The 18,324-nt window shown below is 41.0% G+C and overlaps 1 protein-coding gene across 2 annotated transcripts in view; it reads right to left on the reverse strand.

Moving 5' to 3' along the window:
* Nucleotides 1-18,324, reverse strand: part of KAT14 (lysine acetyltransferase 14) — a gene marked incomplete at its 5' end in the record, with an annotated part of 39,123 nt that overhangs the window by 15,388 nt on the left and 5,411 nt on the right. The window contains 3 exons of one of the 2 annotated variants that reach the window (XM_082359555.1): nucleotides 1-417; nucleotides 1,984-2,165; nucleotides 16,629-16,750. In XM_082359555.1, the coding sequence (XP_082215681.1) occupies nucleotides 1-417; nucleotides 1,984-2,165; nucleotides 16,629-16,750 (721 nt within the window). Of the gene's footprint in view, nucleotides 421-1,983; nucleotides 2,166-16,628; nucleotides 16,751-18,324 lie in introns of both variants that reach the window. The other variant, XM_082359554.1, reaches the window with a different exon arrangement.

The raw sequence follows: 18,324 nt of genomic DNA on the forward strand, positions 1-18,324 counted from the left end.
CGTGAAACAAGGCTTGTGGCGGCATCACGTCTGGAATCAGATCAGCTTCTGAGAGCAGGCTGGGCGTGGCTGAGTGAGAGGCAGGGGTCCCAGGGGCAGAGAAATCCAGAGACGGGGAAGGAGATGGGCTTGTCAGCGGGGTGCGGTCGGAGGAGCTCAGGGATGAGAAGTCGATCACTTCTCCTTTTTCCAGAATCACATCCGGCCTGCGTCCTCGGCTGATGAACTTCACAGGCGTCGAGGAGGTGCTGCGGTCAAGAAAGCCAGCCGCCTCTTTCTGGGCTCTCCGAATGTCCTTCGCTTCCTGAGTGCGAGACCTTTTCTCTTTCAATTCCATGGCAGATTCCACAGGATTCCGACTCACCCGCTTTCTAAGTCCCTCGACAGTAATGATGGGATCTAAAGTTGGTTTCGAGGCTGCTGGAAAAGAATAAATATCTAAATTTTTTAATAGCTATTCAACGTTAGCTTCTTTTTCTAACTTATTGTGACTCTACTTCCATGTTTGAAAGAGAAAAACGTTCAATGAATGCCCTAAACTAAGATTTAGATTTCTCTTAACCAGGAAAAAGGAATTATAATGCAAATGTAAACACTTCTGCACCGTCTTTCACCTACTGGAATTGGTAAACGTTAAAAGTCTGATAATGCTCAGAGAGCGTAGGGGGAAAAATGGGTAGTTCATGCCTTTTTGATAGGGCATAAACTTTATTACAACTTTTTGGAGGGTAATTTGGCAATATGATTAAAATTTTGAATAAATATGCCCTTTGATACAGCAACCTATTTCCAGGAATTTATCACAAAAAATTGGCAAATATGTGTAATTATAGTATTGTTTAAATACCAAAAAAGGATAGAAATAACCAAAATGTCCATCAACAGGGTAAAGGTTTAATAAATTATCACATAGCCATTCAACGGAATGCAATGATATAAAAGAAAATAGGGTAGATCTACATGTACTGTTATGGGAAGATGTCCAATGTATACTGGTAAGTGGGGAAAAAAATGGAGAACAAGTAATATAGTATGAATCAGTTTATGGGGTTTTTTTCAGTAAAAAAATGTTTCAATATGCAGAGGGGACTTCTGAAAGCTTCACAAGAGACAGCAGTGGCTCCGCTGGAGTGAAGCTGCAGGCAGGGTGGGCACGTGGGGAACTTTCAGACTTTACACCTTCAATACTATGAGATTTGTTTCCAATTATATTTTTAAAAATTCAAAAGGTCATTAAAAATCAGATCAATGTGTGATAGTACGGAGCTACTGTTAATTTTTTATAAGTGTGAAAATGGCATTATGGTTAGGCTACAAAAGAGTCCTTATGGATAAGAGATAAATCATGAACTATTTAGGAAGGAAGTGCTGATGCCTGGAAGTTGCTACTAAATAATCCGAGGGTGGGGATGTGTGGAGGGTTGGGAGAAAGGACCCAGGGGCCAAGATAAAATGAGATTGGGGCATCCCAGGTGGTCCAGTGGTTAAGAATCCGCCTTCCAATGCAGGGGACGAGGGTTCGATCCCTGGTCGGGGAACTAAGATCCCACATGCCAAGGGGGAACTAAGACCTGCAACTAAGACCCAACACAGCCAAATAAATAAATAAATATTTAAAACAAACAAACAAACAAACAAAAAAAACCCAAGATTGCCAGTGTTAATTGCTGAAGTGAAGACAAAGGTACCAGGGGATTCACTATATTACTTCACATTTGTATATTTTAAATTTTCCATACTAAAAAGATCAAAACCATAAATAAACAGATTGAAAACAGAGAACCTTTCAGATACTAAAGGAAATTTATTAAACTGGTAACTTGATTAGGCAGTTATAAAACATTTTTTGTATAATATTTATTTACGGCATAAAAAACTGTGTTAGAATAAAACTGTGGGGCAGAGCAGCTCCAGGGAGGCAAGGGCTCCGTGCCTGGTAAAAGCGGATTGTCTACACTGGCACCTCTCGGCTCACGACAGTACCTTTCACTTTCAGAGTGGAGATGGACAGCTTCTCTCCCTCGGGTTTCAGGGTAGGGGGCCTGTTGTGGACGAGCTTCCACCATCCTGGTTCTCCAAATTCCTGAGCTCCCGAGCGGAAGTACATGGGGCTCCCCACGCTAAGGCAGCCCGCCACTGTGCTCCACCAGGTGGAGGTCTTTTTCCTGGAGAGTCCAAGAATTTAAAAATTATTGGCTTTTCAACTCTATCCTTACATAGACAGTGCAGTCTCTGCCTCCAAGTCTGTGATAGGCTATGCAACTTCCCCTCTTTGAAGGAATAGAGCACATTGGATAAGGGAGAGGCTCGGGGTTCTGCGTGGCTTCAAATGCCAGCTCCACCACCTTCTAGCTGCCTCAGTTTCTTCATCTTTAAAATTAGGATAATAGAACGTGCAAGACTGCTGTGGGGATTAAATGAAGTTAATTCAAACAAAGCTCATACAACACTTCTTATCCATGATTAATGGAGTTCTACAGGCTAATTTTATTTAACTTGAGCTGCTTTTATGTATGAGTTAAACACAACTCTCAGGAAAGAAAGCAGGAGAGTCATTAGCCCTGGTAAACAGTTCATTTTACCCAAGGAGAAGGATGCATCCCTCAGTCTGCTACTTGCCTTCGCATAGAAGAGTAGGAATAAAACTATATGGTATGTCCCACAGAGCTGAGCTGTGGGGGAATTACCAACTCTGACCAAACCCCCCCAAAATACAGCAAGCATTTCAAAATAACTACACAACAGTGTATACAACAAAAATTTTAAATGATATGTAAAATGTCAACTATTCAGGTTCCTGCTAAAAATGCTTTTTTAAGGAAACTGTTCTATTTCCACCTTGAAAACATAAATCAATGACCAGAAATCCTAAAGAACAGTTTTTCATAGGAAAGTCAGTCTAACAGATGACAAATACTGCTAGGGAGGCAAGAGAAAAAAGTATCCTTAGGAACAGAGATGTACTAGAAAAACACAGACAAACCAAAAGAACCCCACAAAAAACAAAAAAACTTTATAAAGGCATGAGCACATATCTGAGACAGGAGAATGACCCCCAGCATTCTGGGTCAGAGCAGAACAAGGTCTTACCTTGTTCTGACCTTTCCAGGCCCCCCTCCTGTTGCCCAGAGGTCGGACAGGGCAAACCCATCCCACTTGCTTTCTTACACTGCCCAACGCTGTCCCACAGGCCCTGTGGGATCTGTTCACTTTTCTTCCCATTATCCTATTTGGCTTTGAATCCCTCTGGTGAATTTTCCATTTCAGTTATTGTACTTTTCAGCTCCAGAACTTCTTTATCTCTTTATTGATATTTCCGTTTTGTCCATACATTGCTTCCCTGATGTTCTCCACTTCTTTCTTTAGTTCTCTGGGCATCTCTAAGACAGCGCTTTAACGTCTTTGTCCAGTTAAGTCCACCGTTAGGTCTTTTTCAGGGACAATTTCTGTTAGTTTATTTTTTTCCTTTGAATGGGCCATACTTTCCTTGTTCTTTGTATTCCTTGTGTTTTGCTGGACAGTGGACATTTGAATCTAATAATGTGTTAACTCTGGACACCAGACTCTCCTCCTTCCCCGGGGTTTACTGGTTTTTGACAGCTGCAGGCTGTCTCTGTGCCAAAGATCAGCCGGAGCAGAAACTCAAGGTCCTCTCAGCTCATGTCTAAGCCTGTGCCTCCCACCCTGGACATGCAGGGTGGCTAATTCCCCTGTATATGTGGTTGCTTTTGAATGTCTTAGTCTTCAATGTCTGGCTCCAAAAAGGGGACAAAGAGGAAAGTGAAAGCGGGGAGGAAGGTGCCAGCCCTCTGAGTCCCTTTAAAGTCACCTCAGCCAGAGGGGGAGGGGCTTGCAACAATGGAGGAGGTGCAACAACAAAGGCCGCCCACCCCTCTGTCAGCACCTCTGTGATCAGAAGCAGCAGTCAGTGATCAGCACAGATATGATATGTGGAGCACAGCGTCCTTTGTGTCCACCCCGGATCCCATACTATGTGCAAGCTGCTCCAGGAATGTGTGCATGGCTGTCTGCCACGGTTAAAACTGACCAACACTGATTGTAATTTATGGTGCAAGGCTTCCACTGGAAGTTGCAAGCCTTCAGCTGACTCCAGAGTTCCAATACAGTTACACTGGAGTCTGCCAATGCAACTGCTACCTAAGTGGGCAGACAGATTTCTGGTGCTTCCTACTCTGCCATCTTCCCAGAAGCCTCATCATACAGGCACAGCTCATGTTACTGCACTTCACAGATACTGTGTTTTTTAAAAACTGAAGGTTTGTGGCAACCCTGAATCAAGCAAGTCTATCGGTGCCATTTTTCCAACAACATGTGCTCACTTCATGTCTTTGTGGCATGTTTTAGATGTTGTAGTATTTCAAAGTTTTTCATTATTATTGTATTTGTTACGGTGATCTGTGATCAGTGACTTCTGATGTTACTCCTACAACTTGCTCAAGTTCAGACGATGGTTAGCATCTTTTAGCAATAAAGTATTTTTTAATTAAGGTGTGTACACTGTTTTTTAAAAAATTATGCTATGCATACTTAACAGACTACAGCATAATGTGAACATAACTTTTATATGCACTGGGAAATCAAAAATTCATGTGACTCACTTTATTGTGGTATTTGCTTTACTACAGCAGTCTGGAACTGAACCTGCAATATCTCTGAGATATGCCTGTATAATATTTTTAATTTTAAATACTATGAATGTGTTTTATCGTATTTCATCAAACATAAGATCCACTGACTTTAAGACACACCATTTTGTGTACAAGAAGGAAAACTAGCTATCAAGTAAGCTATGACACACCATCACTTCTAAGATGTATCCAGCTGTCAGAGATGTCAAAGTTTGAAAAACTGTTTATCTTAAAATCAATGAAATATGGTAATAGAAAAAATATTCAAACTATTCTTCAGTAATCAAAATTATAACTTTGGGAACAATTCAAGGCTAGGACTGTAAAACCAGATTAAATGATCACATATACAATAGCAATTAAAATGTAGTAATTAAGCTTTTGCGTACTTTTTAACTTGCTTCTACAATAGGTACATAAAGTCATTTAGGTTAGCCCTTAATAAACCTTTATACATTTAAACCTTAATAAAATATTAAGGACATATAAGATGTGAAAGAAAATGTATTCAAATTTAAAACTTCATTATACAGTATACTATTCTCTCATATCCTATGGCAAATGAGAAATGGTTAACATTGTTAAGAATTTTAAAGTATGTTCCATGGAGAGCAGACTGTAAATCTTTAGCAGCTATGAGAAGTGTTTAATTGTGGGGGTAGTGAGTCTGTGTGTTCATACATGGACACATCTGAGCACTGGAGACCACCTCGGGTGAGTGGTTTCAGGGCTTCTCCAATCATTGATGCTTAAAGCAGAGTTCCCAAAGGGAAGGACAGCACTGAGGCAGGAAACTGAGTGCCAAGGAATCACAGAGTAATTTTTAATTCTCTTTCACTCCTCTGGTTAGATCAAGGAGAAAGTTAGTTGCTTTAAATTCTCACTAACACACATAGTCTCCCTTTTTGATCAAGAAAGATGCCTCACAAAGAACTCATACAGTTCAACATCAAAAAAATGAACAATCCAATTAAAACATGGGTGGAAGATCTGAAAAGACATTTTTCCAAATAAGACATACAGATGGCCAACAGGTACATGAAAAGACGCTCAGCATCACTAATCATCAGGGACATGCAAATCAAAATCACAATGAGCTATCACCTCACACCTGTGAGAATGGCTATGATTAAAAAGACAACAAATAACAAATATTGGTGAGGATGTAGAGAAAATGGAACCCTCGTGCACTATTGGTGGGAATGTAAATTGGTGCAGCCACTATGCAAAACAGTATGGAGGGTCCTCAGAAAATTAAAAATAGAACTACCATGTGATCTAGCAATTCCACTCCTGGGTACTTACCCGAAGAAAACAAAACACTAATTTGAACAGCTATATGCACCCCTATGTTCACTGCAGCATTATTTACAATAGCCAAGACATGGAAGCAACCCAAGTGCCCATCAATAGATAAAAGGATAATGAAGATGTGAGGGGGAGACCTTCAAGGTGGTAGAGGAGTAAGACGTGGAGATCACCTTCCTCCCCACAAATACATCAAAAAAACATCTACATGTGGAACAACTCCTACAGAACAACTACTGAATGCTGGCAGAAGACCTCAGACTTCCCAAAAGCCAAGAAAAGACCCACATACCTGGGTAGGGCAAAAGAAAAAAGAAAAAACAAGAGACAAAAGAATAGGGACAGGACCTTCGCCTCTGGGAGGGAGCTGTGAAGGAGGAAAAGTTTCCACACACTAGGAAGCCCCTACACTGGCAGGGACAGGAGGTGGGAAGCTTCAGAGCCACAGAGGAGAGCACAGCAACAGGGGTGCAGAGGGCAAAGCAGAGAGATTCCCACACAGAGGATCAGTGCCAACCAGCACTCACCAGCCTGAGATGCCTGTCTGCTCACCCACCGGGGCAGGTGGGAGCTGGGAGTTGAGGCTCGGGCTTTGGAGGTCAGACCCCAGGGAGAGGACTGGGGTTGGCTGCGTGAAGACAACCTGAAGGGGGCCAGTGTGCCACAGCTAGCCAGGAGGGAGACCAGGAAAAAGTCTGGACCTGCCGAAGAGGCAAGAGATCATAATTTCAGAGTGCACAAGGAGAAGGGCTTCTTGCTCTGTGTGCCCACAGACGGCAGAGCACCACCTAAGCGAGCTCCAGAGACGGGTGCGAGCCGCAGCTATCATCTCGCACCCCAGAGACAGGCATGGACCGCTACCACTGCCACCACTGCCACCAAGAATCCTGTGTGCAAGTGCAGGTCACTCCCCACACCCCCCCGGGAGCCTGTGCAGCACACCACTGCCAGGGTCCTGTGATCCAGGGCCAACTTCCCTGGGAGAGCACACGGCGTGTCTCAGGCTACTGTAATATCATGCTGGTCTCTGCTGCCACAGGCACACCCCACGTTCCAATTATGACTACCGTACCCCTCCCTCTCCCTGGCTTGAGTGAGCAAGAGAGCCCTAATCAGCCGCTACTTTAACACCCTCCTATCTGGGCAAGGAACAGAGGCCTGAGGGCAGCCTACACGCAGAGGTGGGACCAAAACCAAAGCTGAACCCCAGGAGCTGTGCGAACAAAGAAGAGAAAGGGAAATTTATCCATGCAGCCTCAGGAGCAGTGGAGTAAATCCCCTCGATCGGCTTGATAAACCCCGCATCTGTGGAATACATGAAGAGAAAACAAATGTTCCCAAAACTGAGGCGGTGGACTTTGGGAGCTACTGCAGACTTGGGGTTTGCTTTCTGCATTTGATTTGTTTTTGGTGTTATGTTTATCTTAGTTTAGTTTTTAGTGCTTGTTTTCATTGGTGGATTTGTTTATTGGTTTGGTTGCTATCTTCTTTTTGTTCTCTCTTTGTGAGTGTGTGTGTGTGTGTATGTTTCTTTGTGTGATTTTGTTTGTTTAGTTATTTTTAATTTTTTTATTTTTGTTGCTGCGTGTGGGCTTTCTCTAGTTGTGGCGAGCAGGGGCTACTCTTCACTGCAGTACATGGTGGCTTCTCTTGTTGCAGAGCACGGGCTCTAGGGGCATGGGCTTCAGTAGCTGTTGGGCGTGAGCTCAGCAGTTGTGGCTTGCGGGCTCTAGAGTGCAGGCTCAGTACTTGTGGCGCACAGGCTTAGTTGCTCTGCGGCATGTGGGATCTTCCCAGACCAGGGATCGAACCCACGACCCTGAACTGGCAGGCAGATTCTTAACCACTGCACCACCAGGGAAGTCCCTTGTCTGTTTAGTTTTGCTTCTACCATTTGTCTTGGGGCTGTCTTTTTTTTTCTTCTTTTTTTTCTGAGTGTGTATTTCTTTGTGTGATTTTGTCTGTTTAATTTTGCTTTTACCATTTGTTTTGGGGTTCTGTTTTTTATTTTTTTCTTTCTTCCTTTTCTTCTGTGCTGTGAAGCTGGCAGGGTCTTGGTGCTCTGGCCGGGTGTCGGGCCTGAGCCTGCGAGGTGGGAGAGCCCAGTCCAGGACACTGGACCACCAGAGACCTCCTGGCCCCATGCAATATTAATTGGAGAGAGCTCTCCCAGAGATCTCTGTCTCAACACTAAGACTCAGCTCCAGTGCTGGATGCCCCATACTAAACAACTAGCAAGACAGGAACACAACCCCACCCATTAGCAGAGAGGCTGCGTAAAGTCATACTAAGTTCACAGACACCCCAAAACACACCACCGGACGTGGTCCTGCCCACCAGAAAGACAAGATCCAGCCTCATCCACCAGAACACAGGCACCAGTCCCCCCCCAACCAGGAAGCATACCCAAGCCATTGAACCAACCTCACCCACTGGGGGCAGACGCCAGAAATAAGACGAACTACGAACCTGCAGCCTGCAAAAAGGAGACCCCAAACACAGTAAGTTAAACAAAATGAGAAAACAGAGAAATATGCAGCAGATGAAGGAGCAAGGTAAAAACCCACCAGACCAAACAAATGAAGAGGAAATAGGCAGTTTACCTGAAAAAGAATTCAGAGTAATGATGGTAAAGATGACCCAAAATCTTGGAAATCGAATGGAGAAAATTCAAGAAACGTTTAACAAGGATCTAGAAGAACTAAAGAGCGAACAAACAATGATGAACAACACAATAAATGAAATTAAAAATACTCTAGAAGGAATCAATAGCAGAAAAACTGAAGCAGAAGATGGAGAATAGTGGAAATAACTGCCACAGAGCAGAATAAAGAAAAAAGAATGAAAAGAATTGAGGACAGTCTCAGAGACCTCTGGGACAACATTAAATGCACCAACATTCGAATTATAGTGGTCCCAGAAGAAGAAGACAAAAAGAGTCTGAGAAAACAACTAAAGAGATTATAGTCAAAAACTTCCCTAATGTGGGAAAGGAAATAGTCACTCAAGTCCAAGAAGAGCAGAGTCCCATACAGGATAAATCCAAGGAGAAACACGCCAAGAAACATATTAATCAAACTATCAAAAATTAAATACAAAGAAAAAATATTAAAAGCAGCAAGGGAAAAGGAACAAATAATATAAAAGGGAATCCCCATAAGGTTAACAGCTGATCTTTCAGCAGAAACTCTGCAAGCCAGAAGGGAGTGGCAGGACATATTTAAAGTGATGAAAGGGAAAAACCTACAACCAAGATTACTCTACCCAGCAAGGATCTCATTCAGATTCGACAGAGAAATTAAAACCTTTACAGACAAGCAAAAGTTAAAAGAGAATTCAGCACCACCAAACCAGCTTTACAACAAATGCTAAAGGAACTTCTCTTGGCAGGAAACACAAGAGAAGGGAAAGACCTACAAAAACAAACCCAAAACAATTAAGAAAATGGTAATAGGAACATACAATTGATAATTACCTTAAATGTAAATGGATTAAATGCTCCAACCAAAAGACAGACTGGCTGAATGGATACAAAAACAAGACCCTTATATATGCTGTCTACAAGAGACCCACCTCAGACCTAGGGACACATACAGACTGAAAATGAGGGGATAGAAAAAGATATTCCATGCAAATGGAAATCAGAAGAAAGCTGGAGTAGCAATACTCACATCAGAGAAAATAGACTTTAAATAAAGACAAGAGACAAAGAAGGACACTACATAATGATCAAGGGATCAATCCAAGAAGAAGATATAACAATTGTAAATATTTATGCACCCAACATAGGAGCACCTCAATACATAAGGCAAATGCTAACAGCCATAAAAAGGGAAATCGACAGGAACACAATAATAGTAGGGGCCTTTAACACCCCACTTTCACCAATGGACAGATCATCCAAAATGAAAATAAATAAGGAAACACAAGCTTTAAATGACACATCAGACCAGATGGTTTTAATTGATATTTATAGGACATTCCACCTAAAGACAACAGAATACACTTTCTTCTCAAGTGCACATGAAACGTTCCCCAGGATAGATCATATCTTGGGTCATGAATCAAGCCTCGGTAAATTTAAGAAAACTGAAATTGTATCAAGTATCTTTTCCAACCACAACATTATGAGACTAGATATCAATTATAGGAAAAAAAACTGTAAAAAAATACAAACACATGGAGACTAAACAATACACTACTAAATAACCAAGAATCACTGAAGAAATCAAAGAGGAAGTTTAAAAATACCTAGAAACAAATGACAATGAAAACATGATGACCCAAAACCTATGGGATGCAAAAAGAACTGCAAAAGCAGTTCTAAGAGGGAAGTTTATAGCAATACAATCCTACCTCAAGAAACAAGAAAAATCTCAAATAAACAACCTAACCTTACACCTAAAGCAATTAGAGAAAGAACAAAAAACCCCCAAAGTTAGCAGAAGGAAAGAAATCATAAAGATCAGAAATAAATTAAAAAGAAATGAAGGAAACAATAGCAAAGATCAATAAAACTAAAAGCTGGTTCTGTGAGAAAATAAACAAAATATTGATAAACCATTAGCCAGACTCATCAAGAAAAAAAGGGAGAAGACTCAAATCAAGAGAATTAGAATGAAAAAGGAGAAGTAACAACTGACACTGCAGAAATACAAAGGATCATGAGAGACTACCACAAGCAACTATATGCCAATAAAATGGACAACCTGGAAGAAATGGACAAATTCTTAGAAAAGTAGAACCTTCCAAGATTGAACCAGGAAGAAATAGAAAATATGAACACACCAATCACAAGCACTGAAATGGAAACTGTGATTGAAAATCTTCCAACAAACAAAAGTCCAGGACCAGATGGCTTCACAGGCGAATTCTATCAAACATTTAGAGAAGAGCTAACACCAGTCCTTCTCAAACTCTTCCAAAATATAGCAGAGGGAGGAACACTCCCAAACTCATTCTACGAGGCCACCATCACTCTGATACCAAAACCAGACAAAGATGTCACGAAAAAAGAAAACTACAGGCCAATATCACTGATGAACATAGATGCAAAAATCCTCAACAAAATACTAGCAAACAGAATCCAACAACACATTAAAAGGATCATACAGCATGGTCAAGTGGGGTTTATCTCAGGGATGCAAGGATTCTTCAATGTATGCAAATCAATCAATGCAATACACCATATTAACAAACTGAAGGAGAAAAACCATATGATCATCTCAATAGATGCAGAAAAAGCTTTTGACAAAATTCAACACCCATTTATGATAAAAACTCTCCAGACGGTGGGCACACAGGGAACCTATCTCAACGTAATAAAGGCCATATATGACAGACCCACAGCCAACATCGTTCTCAATGGTGAAAAACTGAAACCATTTCCTCTGAGATCAGGAACAAGACAAGGATGCCCATTCTTACCACTATTATTTAACATAGTTTTGGAAGTTTTAGCCATGGCAATCAGAGAAGAAAAAGAAATAAAAGGAATACAAACTGGAAAAGAAGTAAACCTGTCACTGTTTGCAGATGACATGATACTATACTAGAGAATCCTAAAGATGCTACCAGAAAACTACTAGAGCTAATCAATGACTTTGGTAAAGTAGCAGGATACAAAATTAATGCACGGAGATCTCTCACACTCCTATACACTAACAATGAAAAATCTGAGAGAGAAATTAAGGAAACACTCCCACTTACTATTGCAACAAAAAGAATAAAATACCTAGGAATAAACCTGCCTAAGGAGAAAGGCTTGTACGCAGAAAACTATAAGACACTGATAAAAGAAATCAAAGACAATACAAACAGATGGAGAGATATACCATGTTCTTGGATTGGAAGAATCAACGTTGTAAAAATGACTAAACTGCCCAAAGCAATCTACAGATTCAGTGCAATCCCTATCAAACTACCAATGGTATTTTTCACAGAACTAGAACAAAAAAATTTTACAATTTGTATGGAAACACAAATGACCCCAAATGGCCAAAGCAGTCTTGAGAAAGAAAAACGGAGCTGGAGGAATCACGCTCCCTGACTTCAGACTATACTACAAAGCTACAGTAATCAAGACAGTATGGTACTGGCACAAAAACAGAAATATAGATCAATGGAACAGGATAGAAAGCCCAAAGATACACCCACGCACCTACGGTCACCTTATCTTTGATAAAGGAGGCAAGAATATACAATGGCGAAAAGACAGCTTCTTCAGTAAGTGGTGCTGGGAAAACTGGACAGCTACATGTAAAAGAATGAAATTAGAACACTTCCTAACACCACACACAAAAATAAACTCAAAATGGATTAAAGACCTAAACGTATGGCCAGACAGTATAAAACTCTTAGAAGGGGACTTCCCTGGTGGCACAGTTGTTAAGAATCTGCCTGCCAATGCAGGAGACACGGGTTCAAGCCCTGGTCAGGGGTGATCCCACATGCCGCAGAGCAACTAAGGCCGTGCACCACAACTACTGAGCCTGCACTCTAGAGCCCGTGAGCCACGACTACTGAGCCCACGTGCCACAACTACTGAAGCCCGCACACCCTAGAGCCCATGCTCCACAACAAGAGAAGCCACCGCAATGAGAAGCCCGTGCAGTGCAACGAAGCGTAGCCCCCTCTCGCTGCAACTCGAGAAAGCCCATGCGCAGTAACAAAGACCCAACACAGCCAAAAATAAATAAATTAATTAATTAAAAAAAAACTCTTAGAGGAAAACATAGGAAGAACACTATTTCACATAAATCACAGCAAGATCCTTTTTGATCCACCTCCTAGAGAAATGGAAATAAAAACAAACAAATGGGACCTAATGAAACTTAAAAGCTTTTGCACAGCAAAGGAAACCATAAACAAGACCAAAAGACAACCCTCAGAATGGGAGAAAATATTTGCAAACGAAGCAACTGACAAAGGATTAACCTCCAAAATATACAAGCAGCTCAGGCAGGTCAGTATCAAAAAAACAAACAACCCAATCCAAAAATAGGCAGAAGATCTAAACAGACATTTCTCCAAAGAAGATATACAGATTGCCAACAAACACATGAAAGGATGCTCAACATCACTAATCATTAGAGAAATGAAAGTCAAATCTACAATGAGGTATCACCTCACACCAGTCAGAATGGCCATCATCAAAAAATCTAGAAACAATAAATGCTGGAGAGGGTGTGGAGGAAAGGGAACACTCTTGCACTGTTGGTGGGAATGTAAATTGATACAACCACTGTGGAGAACAGTATGGAGGTTCCTTAAAAAACTAAAAGTAGAACTACCATATGACCCAGCAATCCCACTACTGGGCATATACCCTGAGAAAACCATAATTCAAAAAGAGTCATGTACCACAATGTTCATTGCAGCACTATATACAGTAGCCAAGACATGGAAGCAACCTAAATGTCTATCAACAGATAAATGGATAAAGAAGATGTGGCACATATATACAATGGAATATTACTCAGCCATAAAAAGAAATGAAACTGAGTTATTTGTAGTGAGGTGGATGGACCTAGAGTCTGTCATACAGAGTGAAGTCAGTCAGAAAGAGAAAAACAAATACCGTATGCTAACACATACATATGGAATCCAAAAAAAAAAAAAAAAGGTTCTGATGAAGCTAGAGGCAGGACAGGAATAAAGACGCAGACGTAGAGAATGGATTTGAGGACACGGCGAGTGGGAACGGGAAGCTGGGATGAAGTGAGAGAGTAGCATTGACATATATACACTCCCAAATGTAAAACAGATAGCTAGCAGGAAGCAGCTGCATAGCACAGGGAGATCAGCTCAGTGCTTTGTGACCACCTAGAGGGGTGGGATAGGGAGGGTGGGAGGGAGGCTCAAGAGGGAGGGGATATGGGGATGTATGTATACATATAGCTGATTCACTTTGTTATATAGCTGAAACTAACGTAACATTGTAAAGCAACTATACTCCAATAAAGATGTGAAAAAAAAAAGATGTGATACACACACACACACCTACACAATGGGATATTATTCAGCTATAAACAAGAATGAAATCTTGCCATCTGTGACAACATGTATGGACCTAGAGGGTATTATGCTAAGGGTATTATGTGAAATAAGTCAGAGAAAGACAAACACTGTATGATTTCACTTATATGTGGAAGCTAAAAAACAAAACAAATGAAGAAACATAACAAAACAGCAACAGTCACAGATACAGAGAACAAACAGGTGGTTGCCAGAGGGGAGGAGGGTGGGGAGAGGGGAGAAATAGGTGAGGGAAATTAAGAAGTACAAACTTCCAGTTACAAAATAAATAAGTCACAGGTATGAAATGTATAGTGTGGGGAAAAACAGTCAGTAGTTATGTAGTATCTTTGTATGGTGACGTATGGTAACTAGACGCACCGTGGTGATCAGTTTGAAACGTATGGAAATACTGAATCACTATGTTGTGTAACAGAAACTAATGTAGTGTTGTAGGTCAATTTACACTTCAAAAACAAACTCACAGAAAAAGAGGTCAGATTTTCCAGAGGTTGGGGGATAAACTTCCAATTATAAAATAAATAAGTACTAGTGATGTACTGTACAACATGATAAATATAATTAACACTGCTGAATGTTATACAGGAAAGTTGTTGAGAGTAAATCCTAAGAGGTCTTATCACAGGAAAAAAAATGTTTTTTCTGTTTCTTTAATTTTTTATCTCTATGAGATGAAGGATGTCCATTAAATTTTGTGGTCATCATTTCATGGTGTATGTTAAGTCAGATCATTCTGCTGTGCACCTTAAACTCATACAGTGCTGGATGTCAATTACATATCAATAAACCTGGACGAAAAAAAATATATAGATGGAATCATAGGATTAAAAAAAAAAGGAAAGAGGGTTTCAGATTGCCTTTACAGGTCATGGGATCTAGCTACAAGTCAATAGCATTGCTTTATTTTTAGTGCACTTATTTTTACAGTTTCATTCTATTTATGGCAAGTGATATGGGTTTTCCACTTACCATGGTGGTGTGAAGTTTCTTTTTTTTTCAGTGACTTGATTTAAATAAGTAAACGATAATTCAAGTGATACACTAACATGGCCAAAACCCACTAGTTTAATGGTTAAATTACAAGAAGCTGGAGAGTAATTAATGTCTTTCAGTAGAAGTATTGAAAAGAAAAAGAGCCTCAGCTGATGCCTCTCAGAACACGCTCTAGAAATGAAACTGAGCACCTGCTGCTAAAATATGCCAACTTCCTTAAAACAGGCAATTTAAATCCAACTTCTTCCAGAAGACAATCCACCAGGCAGAACAGCACTGAAAGATCATGAAAACCTTCCAAGATCTAATTTTATCAGTTTTTTTCCCTTCCTTGTCCCTTATAAATGGGGTGTATTAAGTTCCATAAATAGAGCTAAATCATTAAACTAAGACAACAGATTTCCTTTCTTTAAGAAAAAGAACCACTTATGCTGTCAATTCTTTTCTTAGTTCTATTTTTCAATTCTATTTTTCCCTCACAGCAGCCTGCAGAAGGTCACCCCTCCGTGATTCCTCAGCAACTCTGGCAGAGCTGTGACTTCTCAGCACCCGAGAAAACGGACTGCAGGGAGTTCCGAGTGAGGACAAGCACAAACTCCCTGCTCTGACCTTTATCGTGTCCACAACGACCCAATTATGCAAGATTTATGAATCTCACACAGGACTTCAGAAGGCAACTAACAATCAGAATTTCAAACAAGGGACTTCCCTGGTGGTCCAGTGGTTAAAACTCTGCGCTCCCAATGCAGGGGGCCCAGGTTCAATCCCTGGTCAGGGAACTAGATCCCACATACCACAACTAAGAGCCCGCATGCCGCAACTAAGATCCAGCACAGCCAAATAAATAAATATTTTTTTTAAAAAAGAGAAAGATCTCAAACAATCCGCCAATGCAACTGCAAACTTGCTAACCTCTAATAGCAATAAAAATCTTGCTAGATGCACATGGACCCTTAGTTAAAACATCTGGCGTGGATGTCCGTGCCCCGGCACCCCTACGTCTGATGAACCAAGGAGGGGTCACGGAGGAGAAGCACTCAGCAGCAAATTCAAAGCATCATGATGAAAAGAGTATCAAAGGAATAAACCATATGCGTGTTAATGTGCCCAGACTCGGCCAAGCACTGTGAATACCAAACAGTATACAACGATTTCTACCTCCCAGAGTTAATAAACACAAACACTAGTAATTAACCAAGAGCAACTTAAATGAGTGCAGTCAATAATTGCCACCATTTCTCTTCTTCTGACCTCCTAAAGGCACTGATTTTAAAAGGACATAATATTCCTCTACCCTCAAATTAGTCACCTATCCAACTATTAAACTGCCTCATTTAATCAAACTCTCTATTTTTTAACATTCTAAGAATCTGTTCAACTGTCTTCTTGCTCAGTAGAAACCAACAGTTTCCTTCAAAAGTAGGATAAGAAGTATGGAAACCTATCCTTGTAATTACATCAACTTCCACTTCGATTTTTAACTTAAAAGTAACAACATTTTTCTGGATTAAAAAATTCTCAGTAATTGCCACAAGTAATTACTCGAATTCTCTAAAGGCCTGCATTAGGCTGTCTCAAGTCTCATATACTTTATTCTTTACATCTTCATTCAAGTATAAGATTTTTTAAAAATCACATTACCTATTCCCAAGCAAAAAAGTCCAATGTTTCTCAATGAAAGCGCAGATGTCTTCTTTCCACCGGAAATAGCCCTGACGCCCACTGCCTTCCAGGGACAAGTTGTACATCGCCAGCATGACCACCTGAAACAGAAGCAGAACAGGCTGGGAGAAAAGCACAAACAGGGATGGTAAACTTCAGGGGGGAACGTTTGTTGTTTTATACTCTGAGTATGAATAGAGGGGGGAAAAGGAAGGATAATATCTTGGAATATTCTCAGGACAGAATTCTACTTCCTTTTTCGCTTTCCATAGATGAGTATCACTGTTCCCCTTAATCACGTGCACTTGTTCCTCCCATGTTACATGTGCAAGGCTGCTGTGTGGCTGAACTGGTGATGAGTAACTACTGCCCTAAGCAGCCCCCATCCCAGTCCCCCTCCACCACTCAAAGGCAGCGCTAAACACCGTGTTAACCACTGGCATCAGGAGGCCCCAGGGCCTGCTCCAGCCGGCATTTCTGACGGACAGTGCTGACCTTTACTAAATATTCCAAGCATCACCCCTGCACATATACTTTTCTAAGCTCTTTAGAGGGCAGAAACAATAGACTCTCAGAATTTCAGAGCTGAAGATAACGTGAGGTACCATCCCCTCTGGGTTTAGCCTTTCTCAGCTGTGGAAACTGTTCCTGAGATGAAATCAGAATAGACAAGGGGCAGGGACCTGAAAGGCCTGGCTGCCTGGCCCATCCTCAGAGAGCAGGACACCCCCAGCTCCACATCTAATCCAACCTCGTATTTAACAGATAACGAATTCACGGCCCCAAATGGGGAAGTACTTTGCAGAAATATGAATAACACATTCTCACTGTAAAAGACTTCACTAAAAGAGAAAAGAGTAAAGAAGGAAGTAAAAATCATTTTAAATCCACCATCAAGAAATAATCCTTTTTAACATTTTCAGTGATTATCCTATTAGACATTTCTCTTCGCATCTAAATGCAATTTTGTAATCGTAAATGGACAAGAAACTACACACGCTATTCAAAACCATGTTTTCAACCTAATAAAAATAATGATTAATCTTGGGCCAGCGCAATTGAAAAGGGGACAGAACCTAAGAAGAGAATCCTTCCATAACTCTTCTTTCCATGACGAGTAGCCCAAAGCGGTACAGGGTCTAACAGACTGCAGTTCACGCTCCCCGACATCGATGTTCACAGCCCCAAATCCCGATGGCCCAACAGGGAGACCGACAACCACACCCTCCAAGGGGCCTGGTGATTCTGATGCTCCTACCGAGTCTCAACTTCCCCCATCCTTAAACTTGTAAAATTTGCAGACAGTCGGCCAATTAACCCCATGAACAGACTTTTCAAATCATTCCACTTATTTTTGCATCGGGTCTGCATCAGCCAACAAACCTCTCCCTTTAAAGTTATTGTTCACGGGGAGTCGCTGTTTAATAGACACAGGATTTCACTTTGGGGAGATGAGCACTTACTGGAGATGATGGTGGTGATGGTTGCAAAACAATGTGAATGTGCTTAATGCCACTGAACTGTATGCTTAAAGACGGTGGAAACGGTAAGCTTTGTTATGTATATATATATTTTTTTATAAATTTATTTATTAATTTATTTTTGGCTGCGTTGGGTCTTTGTTGCTGTGCGTGGGCTTTCTCTAGATGTGGTGACCGGGAGCTACTCTTCATTG

Source organism: Balaenoptera borealis (assembly GCF_965194805.1).
Source record: "Balaenoptera borealis genome assembly, chromosome: 16".
NCBI lineage: Eukaryota > Metazoa > Chordata > Mammalia > Artiodactyla > Balaenopteridae > Balaenoptera > Balaenoptera borealis.